The 18769-nt window shown below is 39.1% G+C and overlaps 1 protein-coding gene across 1 annotated transcript; it reads right to left on the bottom strand.

Moving 5' to 3' along the window:
• Positions 1-2259: 2259 nt before the first annotated feature.
• Positions 2260-6535, bottom strand: penkb (proenkephalin b). The gene is made up of 3 exons (XM_051901622.1): positions 6377-6535; positions 6062-6202; positions 2260-3169 (listed from the first exon to the last, which is right to left on the bottom strand). The coding sequence occupies exons 1-3, from the start codon at positions 6380-6382 to the stop codon at positions 2582-2584; spliced, it is 735 nt and encodes a 244-aa protein (XP_051757582.1). The 5' UTR covers positions 6383-6535; the 3' UTR covers positions 2260-2581.
• Between the last annotated feature and the right edge of the window lie 12234 nt (positions 6536-18769).

Below are 18769 nucleotides of genomic sequence, written 5' to 3'. Positions count from 1 at the left end.
GCATTACGTAATCAGATTACTTTTTGATGCTACGAGTAAAGTAACACATTAAAAGTAATGTGCATCATGTAATCAGAATACTTTTTTGATGTTATGAGTAAAGTAATACATTACAAGTAACATGCATTGCGTAATCGAATTACTTGTTGATGTTACGAGTAAAGTAACGCATTACAAGTAACGTGCATTACATAATCAGATTACTTTTTGATGTTACAAGTAAAGTAACGCATTACAAGTAACGTGCATTGCGTAATCGAATTACTTTTTGATGTTACGAGTAAAGTAACGCATTACAAGTTACGTGCATTACATAATCAGATTACTTTTTGATGCTACGAGTAAAGTAACGCATTACAAGTAATGTGCATCATGTAATCAGAATACTTTTTTGATGTTATGAGTAAAGTAATACATTACAAGTAACATGCATTACATAATCACATTACTTTCTCTTGATGTTAATGCAAATTACATTCTTATAACACAAATAAATTTTATTTACAGTCAAAAAAAGTTACTGCAGATGGACAACAGTCACAGTAATAGTATGAATTGTAGCTGAAATATAGCTATTGATGCATGATATCGACTATAGTGGACAGATGATTAATCAGAATTTTCTCCCAATCTAAAATCAATACTTGGAAAATTTAACTGTGATATGACTCATTAGATATTGCTTGATGCTACAACATTTTTTTTTTTTTTTACCTGCAAGAGTCTCCTAGGATAGAAGGAATGGATGGATATTCCGGAGCAACTTGGCCTTTCGGACTGATCATCGGCCATCTTGGTTTGGAGGGGAAAAAATCAACATACAACGGCATGCAATGTATAGGATGATGTCCACTGTAGAGACTGATGTGCAACTATGCCATCAAAACCCATGCATATGCAAGAAAATGCTTTTTGAATAGCTGTACACTGTAGTGACCTCTATGCATGAAAGGGTTAATCATTTGACGCCCGCAGACTCCCATAATAACGACGCGCACATAGGAGAAAAATATTCTCTTGGCTGCTCGACGTGACTAGTGAATCTGTGAACCTTAGTCTGTGTTTATCCTTAGTCTTGAATCACTATATAGAGTGAACTAAAAAACCGTGCAGCTCATTTGATTATGGTGGGGGAATTAATAGGTGGGTCTTAGAACATTTATTTACACAAACACCAGGTTAAATCTTCACCTTTTACAAAGGATTATCGGGAAGATACTTCATCATGACTTGTGTTCAAGACCCTATTTTGGACATGAAAGTTTTGTTTAAATGATCAAAGATGGAAATTTCTTTAAAAAACGCTGGCGGGGAAAGGGTTAATTAACAACATGTACAGTACTTACTATAGGGTTAGGGTTTGGTTTAGGGTTAGTTAGTAATTATTATTGCTACAGTAAGTACATGTGTCATGTGTAACAAAGACACTGTAAAATACAGTGTTACCAAACATACATTAGACTTTTTATTTAATGCCCCATAGAGATCTTGTTTAGCATTTGAAGGGTTAATGTTATGCTATAGATCAAATGTGAGAGACGTTTGGCATAGATATGTGACGTGTAAAGCGCACTCAAAAAGAAACATTGATAGCATGCTGGGTTAAAAACAACCCAATATGGACAAACCCAGCGGATGGATTGTTTTAACCCAGCGGTTGGGTTTAATGTTTGTCCAACATGCTGGGGAGTTTTATTTAACCCAACTATTGTTTAAAAATTGCTATATGGCTGGCTTAAAATGAACCCCAAATAGGTTATGAATTAAAAATTAGACACATAATTACTAAAACTACCCAGCAGGTTGGGCAAACATTTAACCCAACTGCTGGGTTTGTCCATTTTTAACCCAACTTGGGTTGTTTTTAACCCAGCATTTTTTAGAGTGTAGTTAATTGCTTTCCCACATTATGTAATCTGTATAACCACGCCTGATCTTCTATGAGAGATAAAGTTTCTAGGCATGCCTACAGATCTTTGTGAAAACTTGCACAAATTCGAATCCCACTTGCCATGATTGTATGAGTTTCACGATAGTCGTGCCATTAGCTGAAGTGTTTTTCACTGCTAACTTACATCATGAACCAAGCAATTACACTACTACTTTTAAGTAAACGCACTTGGTCCAGAAACATCATCATAATCTCAGCACACTTCAGAAGAATACTCGCTTTTATAAAACTCGCTAACAAAAGGCTCAAACCACTTAAGAGAAGACTGATGTCTGTTTCAGCATTTCTATTCAAGACACACAGTCTGGTGCAGTTTCGAGCAGTTTATTCAAGCAAATGACAAGATTCAGACTGGTGCCCAAAAAAATATACATCTCTGTAAAAGACAAGTAAATGTCTGTCATATTTAAGAATGAATGTCTCATGCAGACCAGATTTGTAGAGTTGATTAAAAAAGGACTGGTTGTCGTACAGTGTAAAATCTGCTACACAACATGTAAAGGTGAATTCAGATGCACTTTTACGATGGTCTTATTCACACTAAATCACGTTACCACAATAAGGACACGACGAACACTTATGAGCACATTTTAAGCATGTCGGTTCTTAAGAGGAAGTGGACTAGGGTGCTTAAAACCCCATGAATCCACCATACCTCTTTTCTATCCCTGATGAATTTTCAGCCTCATCTTCCTCTCGGGAGCGTTTTAAGAAGCCTCCATAGCGTTTATTCTCCTGCCACCACTGCGGTTGACCGACCCGCCTCATGAAGCCCCCGTAACGTTTCTGTAGTGCCTTTACCACGCCCTCCGGGTCATAAAGACCTCCCCTCCTCATAAAACCCCCGTAACGTTTTGCCACACCCTGAGCTCCTCCCTCATCTTTCAGAGCCGCCTCCCTCTTGCCATCATCCTCAACTTGATTGGTCAGCATCTCAACATCGTGATTAGTCAGGATCGCGTTGCCCTGGTCAACATCCTCCGGCTCCAAACCATAGAACTCTGCAGTCTTCTTCATGAATCCTCCATAACGCTTCATAAAACCCCCGTAACGTTTCATGAAGCCACCGTATCTTTTGTCTTCATGGTGCTTTTGGGTGTCCAAGTGTTTAGTTTCTGTGGATCCTTGGTTAACCTCATCAGCTTTCTGCATGAATCGCTTACACAAACTCCAAGAGCCGCCTGCGTTCATATGCTCCTCACACTCCAACACGCATTCCTGTCAACAAAATGTGAATGTATAGTCAATGGGAAACACACAACAGTTAGAAAAATTAACGGCTGTCTCTTTTTTTCAGTAACATCAATTTAAGGATATGAAACGGTACTTTTTTTCTCCCTCGTCTCTCAGCCTCTCAACCCATACCTGGGCAATATGCAAATGAGCGCGTGTGTTTTGGATGATAGTGGATGAGTAGGTGTAGAGGTTGTGCTAAGCTTGTGGGCAACCATGGAAACACTAATACAGAGTGACATTTCAACACAAATACACCAACACCGTACTCTCTCCAGCACACAAACATGAATCAGTGTTGTGACATTTGGTGAACTCAGAAAGCAGGATCCAATTGCGGATTCTTTAGAGTCCCCATGAAATCAAAATGGAAGTTTTTTGGCTTTTAGTACTCTCTAAAAGTGCTGGGTTAAAAATATACTAAGTTGGGTTAAAAATGGACAAACCCAGTGGTTGTGTTAAATGTTTGACCCAACCTGCTGGGTAGTTTTATTTAACTCAACTATTGTTTAAAAATTACTATATTGCTCGCTTAAAATGAACCCAAAATATATGTTAAATATAAAAATATGTTGGAAATTAACATTTATTAACAAGTATAATAACTAATAATTAAATTATAAACATTTATTCAATTGCTTATTAATAAATGTTCACTTTTTGATTATTATTGTTGCTTCTAGTAATTATGTGTCTGATTTTTAATTTCCAGCATATTTTGGGTTCATTTTAAGACAGACATATAGTAATTTTTAAACAATAGTTGAGTTAAATAAAACTACACAGCACATTGGGCAAACATTTAACCCAACCGCTGGGTCAAAACATGTTTATTGTGTAATTATTATACATTAAACTTATTAATAAATGTTTGTTTAATTTCCAGCATATTTTGGGTTCATTTTAAGCGAACGATACAGTCATTTAAAACTACCCAGCAGGTTGGGCAAACATTTAACCCAACTGTGGTTAAAACAACCCAGTTGTTGAGTGTACAGTCTCTCATTTCTGCCAGTACTGATCACTGATATTGATGCTTTGGCACTTCAGCTTCTCATCAGATTTTCTGACCATTTTCTGTATCTACACACAGGGTGAATGAACTAACAAGACACAGGTGACACATTCAGGGAATAACGAGGGAAACAGGAACAAGGCAAAACTACAAACTGAACAAGAGCACAGAGAACAGGACATACATCACATTAAATTCTCTGACATGTTGCTCAGTTGACATGAACACGTCCCCTCTCATGTCCTTCAACCAAAAATGATAAATCTGCGATTATTTTCACTGCCTCATGCTGTCTCAATCACATACTGCTGTTATTTTTAATAATAATAATAATAATGCAATGTCAGTTCATGCCAAGCTCCAAAACAAAAGACAAAACATAATCCAGTCACACTTTAGTTTAGGGTCAATATTAACTATTAACTACAACTTTTGCCTCAATAAACTCCTAATTACTGATTATTAATAGTTAGTAAGGTCGTTGTTAAGTGTTTGGGAAGGATTAAGGGATGTAGGATATGGTCATGCAGAATACAACATTAACATGTGCTTTATTTTTACTAATAAACAGCCAATATCCTATTAATATAACAATAAGCAACTAGTTAATAGTGAGAACTGGACCCTAAACTGAAGTGTCACCCAAAATCCTTGTTGGAGAACTTTCATTTTATAGAAAAGAGCTGACGATTCTCCAAGGATCCTATTTTTGTGTGTCAGTGAATAAATAACAGCATAATGATTTGAAAACACATGATTCTGAATTATTCAGGTGAATTATTATCATTGCTGTCACCTTCTTAACCACTCTTTTATACTTTAGTCTTGATCATTTCCAGATATATTATCATTTATAGCACAACCAGTTTCATTCACATATCACATCATTTATATCCAAAGACTGAAGGCTGAATAATTTAAAAAAAAATGTAATTTAACATTTAACAAAAACTTCAGCGACACTAAAACAGAATATGACAAAACTTCACATCATCTGATAGAAACTGTGTATATTCTTTGATTCAGTGCATGTTTTACATTCGTTTTCCACCAAATTTTCAACAATGTCAGAACTCCAGGAGACAACTGTTAGCAGAAATCTCTTCTCTTATGAATTGTTGTTGTAAACATAAAGTACAGCATATTTTAAGATGTATAAGATTCTGCTATGAAATTTCTCATTGAATACTTGATCACACTATCACTTCATTTGATCCATTAGAGGTGATGAATTGTTGAATATTAATTTCACAGCTGAAATGGAGGATTTAAAGAAAATCTCACACACAATCTGACAGAGTTCCTCACGATTTTCGTTTTTTTTTTAGTATGTCACCCTTCTGAAGCTTTAAACGAGCTCATTAAGATTACTGATTATTTGCTGAAAATAAAAACAATAATCACAGACTCGTAGCCTACCTTTAAACGTATGAATAGCCTATATGAAGTGTTTTTATTATTTTATTATGAAAAATGACCGTCTATCCGACATCTGCCTCCAGTTAATCCGTTAAATCATCTTCCGAAGAGGTCTAGACGAATTCTTTAATAAATAATTTTAATAATGATAACGAGTTACAGAGAGAGAGAGAGAGAGAGAGAGAGAGAGAGAGAGAGAGAGGTGCAAGAATTAACGAAATCGTTTATTTGTTTTAATTGAGCAAACGTAACATTAAGAAAATTGTGTAAAAATGTATGCAAAAATAGCTATCCTAAATAAAATGTAGTAGCACTTATCGTTTTTAATTTTTACACTTTCAAATGACTTTCAAATTTTGACTTTCATCCCGTTTTCTTCGTGTATATGTGGTTATACACTTATATGTGTGTATACAGTATATGCAGTGCAACAGTAGACTTACTATGGAGTTGATATCTTTGAGTTGAAGAGGCAGCTGCCGCGCGCAGAACGCGCAGTTTTCGCCGCAGTCCGCGCGCGCCGTCAGCGTCAGACACGCGCTCAGCAGCAGCGTCCACCTGGAGCTTATGGGAACTGTCAGGGTCTTCAGGAACAAAATACAGAGTATACACTGTTTTCACTCTATGTAACGCCTTCTATCTATACATTTATTCAAGTTAGTGCCGTAAAAAAAAACAAAAAAAAAAAAAACAATTAGGCAACTCAGAATATCACTGGAAAATACCCAAGATGTTTGTTTATAATCAGTTTTACTGACCTTCATCACTGCGCCAGTTACTCCAGTTTGTTTGGTGCGTGTAAAATCTCGTCAAATACTAAAGGCACGAGTCTGTGTTACTCCCTAGAGTGGATTTGTATAGAGAGAGAGAGAGAGAGAGAGGTGTGTGTGTGTGTGTGTGTGTGTGTGTGTGTGTGTGTGTGTGAGGAATCGGGGGTGGACATAATTGAATCCCAATCTAGTACACCGAGTGCTTCTGATGCTCATGGCATATTTACAACTTCTTATAATGTTTATTTTGGCATTAATGTTTGGTTTTGCCCAGGGGAATGTTGATCTGTCTCTTTTGTCTAGAAACAGACCTCAGAGAATAATGTGTGGAACTGTTTGTTATTAAAATTAGTGTCATTACTCTAAAATGAATTTCTGTAAGTACACTTTAAACATATGGTAATGTCATTATATTATATTTTCTCATGTTTAATAAATAATCATACCTAGCATCCATCCAAAACAGCGTATAGCGCCCACCGAGAACAGCCTGGGATCGCTCTAACATTGTGGCAGGAACTTACTGGATTTTTGCAATATTCTTGGAATGATCTCAGATTTGAAAGGACAGCAACATGTACAGCTTATCACAGTGCTGCACTCAAACATTGAAAAACATACACTCTACGAAATCTTGGGTTATTTTTCTACCCAAGTCCTGGGTTGAGCCTTTTGGGTAGATCCTGGGTCAGACATAACAACCCGGTGTTTGGGTAGTTTTTGCGTTACCCAGATCCTGGGTCAGACATAACAACCCGGTGTTTGGGTAGTTTTTGCGTTACCCAGATCCTGGGTCAGACATAACAACCCGGTGTTTGGGTAGTTTTTGCGCTACCCAGATCCTGGGTCAGACGTAACGACCCGGTGTTTGGGTAGTTTTTGCGTTACCCAGATCCTGGGTCAGACGTAACGACCCGGTGTTTGGGTAGTTTTTGCGTTACCCAGATCCTGGGTCAGACGTAACGACCCAGTGTTTGGGTAGTTTTTGCGTTACCCAGATCCTGGGTCAGACGTAACGACCCGGTGTTTGGGTAGTTTTTGCGTTACCCAGATCCTGGGTCAGACGTAACGACCCAGTGTTTGGGTAGTTTTTGCGTTACCCAGATCCTGGGTCAGACGTAACGACCCGGTGTTTGGGTAGTTTTTGCGTTACCCAGATCCTGGGTCAGACGTAACGACCCGGTGTTTGGGTAGGTTTTTGTGTTAAATGTTAATTCATGTATGAAGTAAAAAAAATAAGCTAGTATTATAGTAAAAAAACTGAATCAACCCATTATGCTGGGTTAAATAAACAACCCAATTTGCTGGGTAAAATTAACCCAACATGTGTTCTGTCCTATATTTACCCAGCCCTTAGGCTGAAAACAACCCAAGTGAGGTTACAGTGGTTGAAATTCAAAAAGTTTAGATGATAAAGTTCAGCAGAGTTCAATTTTATGCAGATGCATATTGATGTGGCGAACTACCGCATCCCGACTATGGGAGTGTAGATAGTAATTCTTCTCCTGACGCTGTGGATACAGAACAGCTAAAGTGACTAAAGGACAGTTCACACCAAGGATGAAAACTATAACGATAAAGATATCGCCCTAAAAATCGTTCTACATATAAAAGAATAGCAGAGTCACACTACAACTATAATGATGACGGAACAGAGAAACGATATTGTTGGAATTACTTTTTAGAATATTTTTTTTCAGCTGATTAACATTGGCAGCTAATCAGAACACATCCTGCTTTAAGAACCTGAGCATTTAAAGAGGCAGAGGACAAAACTGCAGTGCGCACTTAGAATAAACAGAATGATATCGTCTGCTGTGGTGGACGCTAATACTGTTATCGTTCTTAATGTGAACAGGCCTTAACAGCACAGAGACTTCACAACTCTTTAGAACGCGCCTAACGAGGTACTATCGGAAAAAGTTGGACTTCCAGACCTAAACAGTTTGATCAATGCTGCGTCCGAATTCTGGCGAGATTCTGAAGTGTGCATTACTATCCCATGAGGCCACGGGAGAGGATTTGTGAATGACAGTGAGCGACACAACTGACGACCACAACTGGTCATGTGACAGTAATGTAGTACGTCTGAATTTCATTCATACTACTACATTCATACTATATAGAATGTACTTTTTTAACGATCGCAAAGTAAGTTCAAATTCAAATGTAGTACCTACTCAGTATTTCAGATGCACCTTAAGCCAGTCTCTACCACGACATTCTCAGTCCAGCAGATCCACCATCTAAACCAGCATGAATCAGCTAATCACCATCCAGCTCAGAATCACCGTGAAAACTACCATCAGAAACTGGATTTAGCTGGATACACACAGACACTCTTCTGCTCTCCATCCCCTCAAACTCTGACTCATTTCTCACTGTTTCTCTGTCACAGTGTTATTTGTTTCTTCATTGTTTGAGTGTCATATGAAGTGGTGCTCTTTTAAACAGCTGCATTATTCATGTTTGTGCATTTATTTATGCATGATGATCAACAGACAGATGAACAGTGAAAGCTCTTCAGTAATATTTGTGACATCCACAGACTCTGTCCATTTAGAAAGAAAAAAACAGAAATGAGTTTCTGTCTATATAAAAATAACAACTATGAATCATTAAATAGTGCAATATACAATTATGCCCGAGGATACTGTACATAGCTATTTAAATCCATCTATGGTAACATCTGTGCAGCAGGATTTCTAGTTAGGCACCAAACAGAAGTTCTTTAAGTCAACTGAATCACTTTTTAGTCCATGTTGGGCAGGATTCTGTGGTGGACGAAACACTTTTTATGTAGTCTGTCAAAAGTCAGATTTCTCATCAAACACTTCCATTGCATATGTTCTTGCAAGACCAAATTTAAAGGGTTAGTTCACCCAAAAATGAAAATTCTGTCATTAATTACTCACCCTCGTGCCGTTTTACACCCGTAAGACCTTCGTTGATCTTCGGAACACAAATTAAGATATTTTTGTTTAAATCCGATGGCTCAGTGAGGCCTACATAGGGAGCAATGACATTTCCTCTCTCAAGATCCATAAAGGTACTAAAAACATATTTAAATCAGTTCATGTGAGTACAGTGGTTCAATATTAATATTATAAAGCGACGAGAATATTTTTGGTGCGCCAAAAAAAAACAAAATAACGATTTAGTGATGGCCGATTTCAAAACACTGCTTCAGGAAGATTCGGAGCGTTATGAATCAGCGTGTCGAATCATGATTCGGATCGCGTGTCAAACTGCTAAACTGCTGAAATCATGTGACTTTGATGCTCCGAACTGCGGATTCGACACGCTGATTCATAACACTCCGAAGCTTCATGAAGCAGTGTTTTGAAATCGGCCATCACTAAATAATTTGTTGTTTTGTTTTTTTTGGCACACCAAAAATATTCTCGTCGCTTTATAATATTAATATTGAACCACTGTACTCACATCAACTGATTTAAATATGTTTTTAGTACCTTTATGGATCTTGAGAGAGGAAATGTCATTGCTGGCTATGTAGGCCTCACGGAGCCATCAGATTTAAACAAAAATATCTCAATTTGCGTTCTGAAGATTAACGAAGGTCTTACAGGTGTAAAACGGCACGAGGGTGAGTAATAAATGATAGAATTTTCATTTTTGGGTGAACTAACCCTTTAACCTCTATACTCTGACTGCATAGTCGTTTTCAAGATCAATGAGAGAGCAGATGTCTCCGTATGATTTCGAAATGCTCTCGCGGTACTTTGATGTCATACACCGATCGGTCTGCGCAGCGCCGCTTCAAGTCGAACACACCTTTTGATTCTAAAACAGCTGCAATTGGATCAGTCCGATTCGCAAATGAATCATTCACTACAATTTGTGAAACAATTCACCAGGTTCATTGTAAGGAATCAGCTCGTTCACGAGTCAGACATCGCTCTTGAGTCTCAGAGGGGGTGGTGATTTCTTCAGCTCGAAATAATGAGGAACGATGTGTTTTTATGAAATGTAGTAAAGTATGGAATGTAGTGAAGTAAAAGTAAAAGTTTCCCAAAATAAAAATACTTTGATAACATATAGATACTTGGAAACATGTACTTGAGTACAGTAACGTGGAACAAATACTGTCCGGCACTGTCTTTAGCATTACTGATAAGTCGTAGTAATACCGCTAAATTCTGTGATGCCAAACATCAGAAATTACCTTCCAGATGCTGCACAATTTTGTCCATGAGATGAGGAGAAGAGCATTAGTTTAAGGCAAACCTCCAACGTTAGCAAAAAACATGACGGTGAAAGGATAGGGACTGATGTGGGAGAGCAGGGGGAGCGTGATGTAGGGAGGAAGTGAAAGAATGAAAATAAAGCATCGGAAAAGTGAGTGAGGCATGGCCATGTAATGCATGATTTTTTGTGGGATATTATAAAACATCATATATGGTGTCAGAAGCGAACCTTAAGAATTGGTTATAAAGAACCGCATGCACAAAGTAACCGAAGAAATGATTGTTGCAGCACTGCAGATATCACGAAGCCCTTTGAGTTTCAGTGGATTATCCAAGAAGGATCAGACGGTTCGAGCGCTATAGTCTAGCCTCAGGACTGTCAGGAATATCACGTCAACTCCTTGTTATATGCCATGGAAGACGAGGCAGATGATATCCTTGTGCTATTACCGCTGGGTGAGTTAGACAGAAAGAAATATGACTGTGTTGTGGAAGAATTTAGACAGCACTGCGTCAGCAAACACAATGTCATATTTGAACAGGCTCAGTTTAATCATCGATGCCAAAATGACGGAGAAAATGTAGAGACTTTCATAACCCAAGCTGGCAGAACACTACAATTTTTAGGGCGTTAAAAGAGGAATTAATCAGAGACCGGATATTTGTGGGAATCAGAGATGGGACTGTCGGAACTAGATTCTGAGCTAACATTAGCTAAAGCCATCCAAAAAGTGCACCAAAATGAAACAATGAAGAAACAGCAAGCAGCATTACACGGATCGGAATCAACGGCCGCTCACAGCTTGAATCTGGATATGATCAGAGGTAAAGCCTTGAGCAACAAAACAGTACAATATAAGAGACAAAACAAGCCAGAAGGATAACATGACGGAAAAAGGAAACAAAAATCAGTGCAAAAAGACTGTGGCAGATGTGGAATGGGATGGAAACATTCTTGTACTGCAAAAGACCAAAATCTTCTCTGGATCTTCCAGCTATAGAGGCGAATAAGCATCTTTCAGACCCACTAAAATGAACCAGTCTCAAAGAAGAATGAATGAAAGTTCTGTTTTTGAGTAATCGTTCTGAATGGCCGTTTCACTAAAGGTTCAGTTGTCTTAGATGAATGGGGCGGCGCCTGCCGTCTTTCTTTGGCACAAGAAATCAAAATAATGACTTTAAGAGCCTATCGCAATCTGCTGCTGGAAAAAATTTCACAGAGTGCTTCGATATTTCTGCAGATCTTTTTGCTGAGTGGCAGACGAAATAATGTCACCGAGGTAAGGTGGTTTGCAAGCAAATTGGAGTCTGTATTCGAATTTGATTGTTTTCAACACCCAGTCTGAAAAGGCCCTAAATGCTTCTGTGTAAATCAATAAAGGTTGAATGATATTGTGTGCTATAAATGGGCAGCTTTCTGCTTTGAACCAGTGAGCCGTTGTGCACAGAGAGTGGGGGAGTGACTGTATTTTTTTCACCTTCCATCACAGCGGGATGATTCTTTATTGACTTGACATATATAATGTGGAACAGTCATTGCACACACACACACAAAAAAACAAAAAAACATGAGTGCTGAACAGGCTTTCACTGAGCCGGTGTGGTGCCAAAAAAATGGTTATGTTGGTTATGTTTAGGATTAGATGTGGGGTTGGGTTAAGATTAGGTGGTAGGGTTAAGATTAGGCGATCAAGTAGTGGCTTCAACGAGGGGGGTAATAATTTGGCAGGGAGTCAAAATTCAGCACACCAGCTCTTGCAGAACGACAATATAACTCCACTGAAACAGGGTAGATTGCAAGCAAACAGGATCACGGGGCTGAATTTGACGAGTAATGTATGAACTTGGCCTTTGTCTCTACCGCCTGAGAATCTTGGTAGACAACTTGAGGCAATGAACTATTAGGCCGCCCCATCAAAAGGTGATTTGGTGTAACTGGGTCAACATCTGGGACATTACTGATACATACCCCAACAGTTTGAAGTTCAAAATCGCTTGCACTTTAATTAGAAATGTAATTAGGAATGATCTGTGCTCCAATAGTGGTGTTGAGTGCTGCTCCCACACTCCTCCAAAGTGTGGAGCTACTGAAAGATTGAAATGGAAGTTAATCTGATGCTTCACCAGCAATCCTTGCAGGACTCATGACAGAAAAAGCCTCTCTCAAACTCTTCCTCTCCCCCTCTGAAATTTGACCCCTGAACAGAGTGAAGCTCGGCAGGGGTACAATGGCATGCTGTAAACCTCAGTACAGCCATTAAGAAGGCATCTGAATCAATAGAGGTAAGTACATCCAGATGTACTGCTCGAGTGGTGAGGAATTTGAATATAATACCCGATCTTTTTTCTGTATGCCTGCCAATCTTCACGTGGAACGAGCCAAAGCAGTCCATCCCAGTGGAATCTTCGGAACAGCAGGTTTTAATCTCAACCTTCAGCACTCCAGGCAAGCATGGTAATGCTTCCAAACACTCTCTCAATATCCAGTAGGATGTCAGATATCAATGAAGACACGCTCTGGTCAATCTCTTTTCAAAATCCTGGATTAACAGTTTGGTGATGCCTTGACTCAGATCCAGCACAATAGGGTGTTTGAAGTTAGGATCCAAATCCTGTGCTTTTTGGAGATACCTGCAAAATGGAATTACTTCATTTGTGGAATCAAACGCAGGAGACAGAACAAGAAGGCAGCTACTGTAAGGGACTGCTTTGTTGGCTTTGAGAAGTTGGTATTCCTCCGGGAAACATTCGAGTTGGGACTGTTAAATGCGGAAAGATGCTCGCTCTGATAAATTTTGCAGTAGGTTGATCATCTTTCTCCGCTTCATCACGGTGAAGTGTGCATGCTGTGACCACCACCATGTAGCATACTGGCTTGAATCAGCGACAGACCTATCAGAACTGGTTGAGATGGAATGACAGAACAAAGATCGCCGTAGCTCTGTAGGGCCTTCTTCACCTGGACCTGCTCATGAGGTGGTCGTAACAGAAAGGATGGGCCTTGATGGGTCAAGGGATGAGCTTACATTCCTCCATGCTGTCCTGGTTCCCACAAAGACCTTGAATCGACATTAATCAGACTTAAGCCATGTCAGGACAGTAGTTGAGTCAGAACACAAAATGCTATTCCTGATAGGTAAGGTGAGCTCGCTGACTATCAACTTTGCAAGTTGAGCTCCAGTGACTGCTGCACAAAGCTCCAGTCATGGCATGGTTTGTTGTCTTTTTGGTGCGACTCGAGATCTGTCCAGCTTTTTATGACATCTATAACCCTATGACATGTGTAACCCTCGAAGCAGGGCGGTCCTACCGCAGTCTGTAGCGTCAGTTGCTAGTGCGCCTTCTGAGATCAGGGGAGTGAGGTTTAATGGCTGGCCTCTGTTAGCTGGCCTCCTCCCTTAACCTCACTCCCATCCGGGTCACAGCACCAATGCAACCCCTCCAGTCCTACTCTCCCCGCTCTGAGTGGGACTCGAACCGGCATCTCCGGCATGGCAGGCAAGAGTGCTAACAAGGATGCTAAAGACTGCAGTCTGTAGCGTCAGTTGCTAGTGTGCCTCTTGAGATCAGGGGAGTGAGGTTTACTAGCTGGCCTCCATTACACTCACCCCTAAACCTCACTCCCATCTGGGTCATAGCACCATTGTAACCCCTCTGGTCCAACTCTCCCTGCTCCGAGTGGGACTCGAACCAGCGTCTCAGGCATAGGAGGCAGGCACGCTAACAAGGACGTTAAAGACTGCAGTCTCAAGCCTCAGTCGCTAGTGTGCCTCTTGAGATCAGGGGAGTGAGGTTTACCTGCACAGCTCTCACTAGCTGGCCTTCGTTACACTCACCCCCCTAAACCTCACTCCCATCTGGGTCATGGCACCATGTAACCCCTCCAGTCCTACTCTCCCTGCTCCGAGCAGGACTTGAACCATCATCTCCGGCATGGGAGGTGGGCGCGCTAACAAGGACGCAATGATCAGGGTAGTGAGGTTTACCTACACAGCTCTCACTAGCTGGCCTCTGGTACACTCACAGAATTCTCCGTCTCGTGCGTAATCACTTCTGCTGCATCCACCAATGGCTGCTAGAACAAGCTCTCATTTGAGCTGGCTCATGCAGAATGGCTTTATAATGCCGCTGAAACTAAATGGTCTGTAAGCAAATTGGAGCATGTAGCCATCTTTATAACCCATGCGGACATGCCTATAAGCGGCTGCCGTGCATATGCATTGCTGGATAGTGGATGAATAATTTTGTGTGCTATGCATGGCTTGTTGCTTTAGGGGGCCGTTGCACACAGTGTAAGAGCAAGTAAGAGGAGGGAAGCCATTGATGTATTGTGTCTATATTTCTCCAGCTATCACAGCAGGATGATATTGTAGAAAGGTCATTGCACAAAAAACACATAACATTTCCTCTCTGTCCTGAGCTTCAGAGGGAGGTTAAGGTAACTTGAGTACTAAATGGGCTTTAAATGGAAATTAGAAACATATGAAATTATATCATGACGATTCGCGCTATCCAACTCACTAATAAAATTTATGGCCATTCTACAAATTACTGTAATTATAGACGCACACAATATTTCTTTTGCGGCTGGCTTGACCGCAGTGTGAGTATATCAGGCATAAAGCACTATCTGCTGCTCCAGAAAAACAGAACAATGAAAAATCAAGAATCAACAATCAAAGACTTGTAATGAAAATGAGTGAAAGAAAAAGTTGATGATTTTGTCTTATCTACTGTCATGTTCTGAAAATCTTTTCAGCCGTTAGTGCACTCATCATCTCTCTACTACAAATGCCTTTTTAGCAAAGTGGCGTCTTAATTGGTACTTTGGATTGCTAGACTCACAAAAGAAATGACTTCATCATTTGTGTATTGTAAAGCACTTGAAAGCTCTTGTTCAGGGGCTGGTTGCAATAGCTGTGGGTAAATGAGATGTTAAAAGGCACTACATGAGTTACAACTTGCGCACTAGTAAATATTTTAGCATTGCACCATTAAAATGAAACGTAACTTTTAGGTCGTGAGGGCTCTGGGTCATAGCGCTAGCTTATGATTAACCACTAGTAAGCTTTACATTATCATCGCTAAACACATGCAGGTGCAGTTTTGGAAGAGGTCTAGTGTTCTTGTGTAATTTAGCCTTAAGGTTGATTTATACTTCTGCGCTGAACCTACGCCGTAGGCTTTTTGTAAACAATAACAGTTACTAGACCAACAGAGGCCTGTTGCATGAAGCTAGTTAAACAAACTCTTGAGTTTCAGGGTGGGTCTAGTGTTGAAAAAAAACATACAAATCCAACTAGTGTTGTTCAAACATCAATTTGTGACCAGTGAGACCAGATTTTTTATACTCTGAACAACATGAGGGTGAGTAAATGATGACATTTTCTTTCAGTTTTGGATGAATATCCTTTTAACAGGATAAACTGAAATTCATTGCACTTTTGCACAACTTCTGCTTCAGGCAGAGCAGACGAGTATTAATTGTGTTAAATTAACACAATTAGCACTTGCCAAGTGCCAAATGTAAAAACAGCCTCTTTCTTGCTGGGAAGAATTGAATTGTCAATCATTTTTAACTCTTATGTGGTTTGGCACATTAGTGTTACTATTTCAGAGGTACTGACAGATTCTAGCTCCTGTGATTTAGTTCTTGGATATTTTACATATCATTAACTTCAACAAACCTTTTGTTTTCAACATGACAGTAGCATCAGTTTCTCTTTTAGCCACAGGCTTGTGCTTTCTGGTCTACTTTGAACACCTGCAATTGCACACAAACAAATCCATTAGTTTTGCATGATTGACACATCTGAGAAATTTACAATCAGTAGACTGTTGATTACCTGCTGTATTTGTGTTTGTGAGCTGTCTCAGGACGCATTAGAAGAGAAAATGATTGTGTGAAATGTCAGTATTAATCAGTACTAAGATAATATAGGTTTAATAGAATGTCGCAAACACTGTGCACACCTTTTCATTTATGGTTCATTTCTTTTGCATGTGGGCAGAACTTATTGACCCAAATTCTCTCTTTGTACTTTTCTTTTTCTCCATGTTATTTGACAGATGAAATGACATTGTTCTTTTCTAAAATCACTTTGTTCAGTCTTCTCTGTATAGTAGCTATAGATCTATTTCCATTTCAGTTTGTGAGCAATTATTCACATGATGAGATTGTTTTGTTATTGCACAAAAGGTAAAGAAATAATACCCTGAGAAGTACCTACCTATGTCATCTGAGGCCATTGATGGCTCAATGGAGATTCTATTGTTTAGTGAAAAAAAAGTTTTCCACCTCATTTAGTCACAATAGGACAGAGAGGAAAGGATAAAGATTGAGAAAGGGAGAGAGAATGAATGAAATGAACTGATAAACACAGCAAAATGACAGACTGCTGCAAATTTGCTGTGTATATATACAGTATACATACATACATACATATATATATATATATATATATATATATATATATATATATATATATAAATGATTTATAGCTGTTGGCATACAAACAAGTGTGATGGTATTTTGAAACTAATCAATTATGAACCAACATTTCTTTCTCCTACAGGCCTAACGAGTTAACTTTGAGATTAGAATAGAGAAATAGTCACTAAGACTTGCTAGACAGCATCCTTTCTAGATATAAAAAGTCTATAAAAATTGTTTTGACCTATTGAGTAATCAGTTCAGTGAACTATTAACCTGGTGATTTTTGATGATCCTGTGATTCACTTGTTCTGATCTAAATTTACTCTGCCAGTAAGCGTGGCAGAGGAACTATGTTGTTTTTTAAAATCTGAACCAATCATATTAAGACTGATGATTATGAGTAATAGATCATGTTATAGTTGTACCTGAAATCCTATAAAACCTGCTGTATTCTTTTGACTAGAGAGAGATTCTCTGAGATTGATGAGAACTCTCCCGGCCGTGAAGGACAAAAATTGGAGTCTCTGTTTTTGTGCAGCGCTGCAATTTAGACACTTGAAATCTATTTTTCAGGTTCAGTGTCAAAAGGGTCAAGACATTGACCGACTCGAGGCCAGTTGTCGACTTGTAGACGCAGAGCTAGAGTATAAATTGGTCAGTAGACGCTCGGGTGTCGATTAGGAGACGCCCCAGGTAAAATTAAGTCAGGTGCGTAGGGGAAAATCTACCACACAAGTAATTAGAATAATTAATATTATTATTATTACGCAGGAGGTTATAGTTGTGCCCGTAATGATGTTGAGGCATTTTAAATATATTGGCACATTTAAAGATAGTAAACCAAGTTTCTTGGAAAACAATAAATATATATATTTTTAAAAATGCACGCAATGCCTGTTCTTAATACAGAAAATTTGTAGTTTTGGTGTGAGCCAGAACATTCCAGAGGTCATCTATAAACCATTGGTTGAGAGTGTGCTAACCTATAATTAAACATCTTAGTATGGGAACCGCATTGTGGGTTAATTTTTAGGGAACAAACACGTCTACTAGTGCACTAGAGGGAATTTGACACACCTAGAAATTACCGACTTCCTTGTCAGTGCCTGAATACTGAACTAGGGAGCTGATTGAGACACATTCATTCTGCAGCTCTTTGGTCTGAAAACAGCAACACTCTTATGTTTGGCCCAAACCAAATATGCCTCAATACCCATGTAATGCCTACTACAAGTGTCCATGTTTATACGCGATGCGATACGATTCCAGCGACAAGCAATTTGCCTGTCTACACCAGACGCGACCAAATCACAGCCAATCAGAAGAGCGTGTGGGCGGAGTCTCTCTGCCAGCGCACAGCACTCGCAACCAAATGGGTAAGATCAAATTCATAAACATTACACCATTTTACATTATTAAAAATACATACGAAGTGACTGAAAACAATCTTTGTCATAGAATACACTAGTTTGTTCACATTAAGTTGGCGTGTATATTTTCAATGTCTGAGGTGAATTTTCCATTGTTGCTTTCAGAATGGTCACGCAAAACTCGCATTAGGCGCTTTTAACATTAAATAAAGCACATAATCAGTACCTGAGATTATCATTGCATACTTTGATTTTGTTCCAGCCCCGACATCGCAGAAATAGAAACCGTTTCTAAAATAATATCGTCAAATATCGCTGGTTAGAACAAAAACTCTGATTAACATGGAAAACACACCTTTTATCGCAT

The sequence above is a fragment of the Ctenopharyngodon idella genome, chromosome 7 (assembly GCF_019924925.1).
Source record: "Ctenopharyngodon idella isolate HZGC_01 chromosome 7, HZGC01, whole genome shotgun sequence".
Lineage (NCBI taxonomy): Eukaryota > Metazoa > Chordata > Actinopteri > Cypriniformes > Xenocyprididae > Ctenopharyngodon > Ctenopharyngodon idella.
Note: the sequence above shows the minus strand (reverse complement) of the source record. Positions and strands in the feature narration are given on the sequence as shown.

What these genes read in the sequence shown, in the direction of transcription:
- penkb (XM_051901622.1), bottom strand. An exon ending in TCAAAGATATCAACTCCATA is followed by an intron (nt 3,170 to 6,061) that starts GTAAGTCTACTG and finishes TTTTGTTGACAG; the next exon opens with GAATGCGTGTTGGAGTGTGA.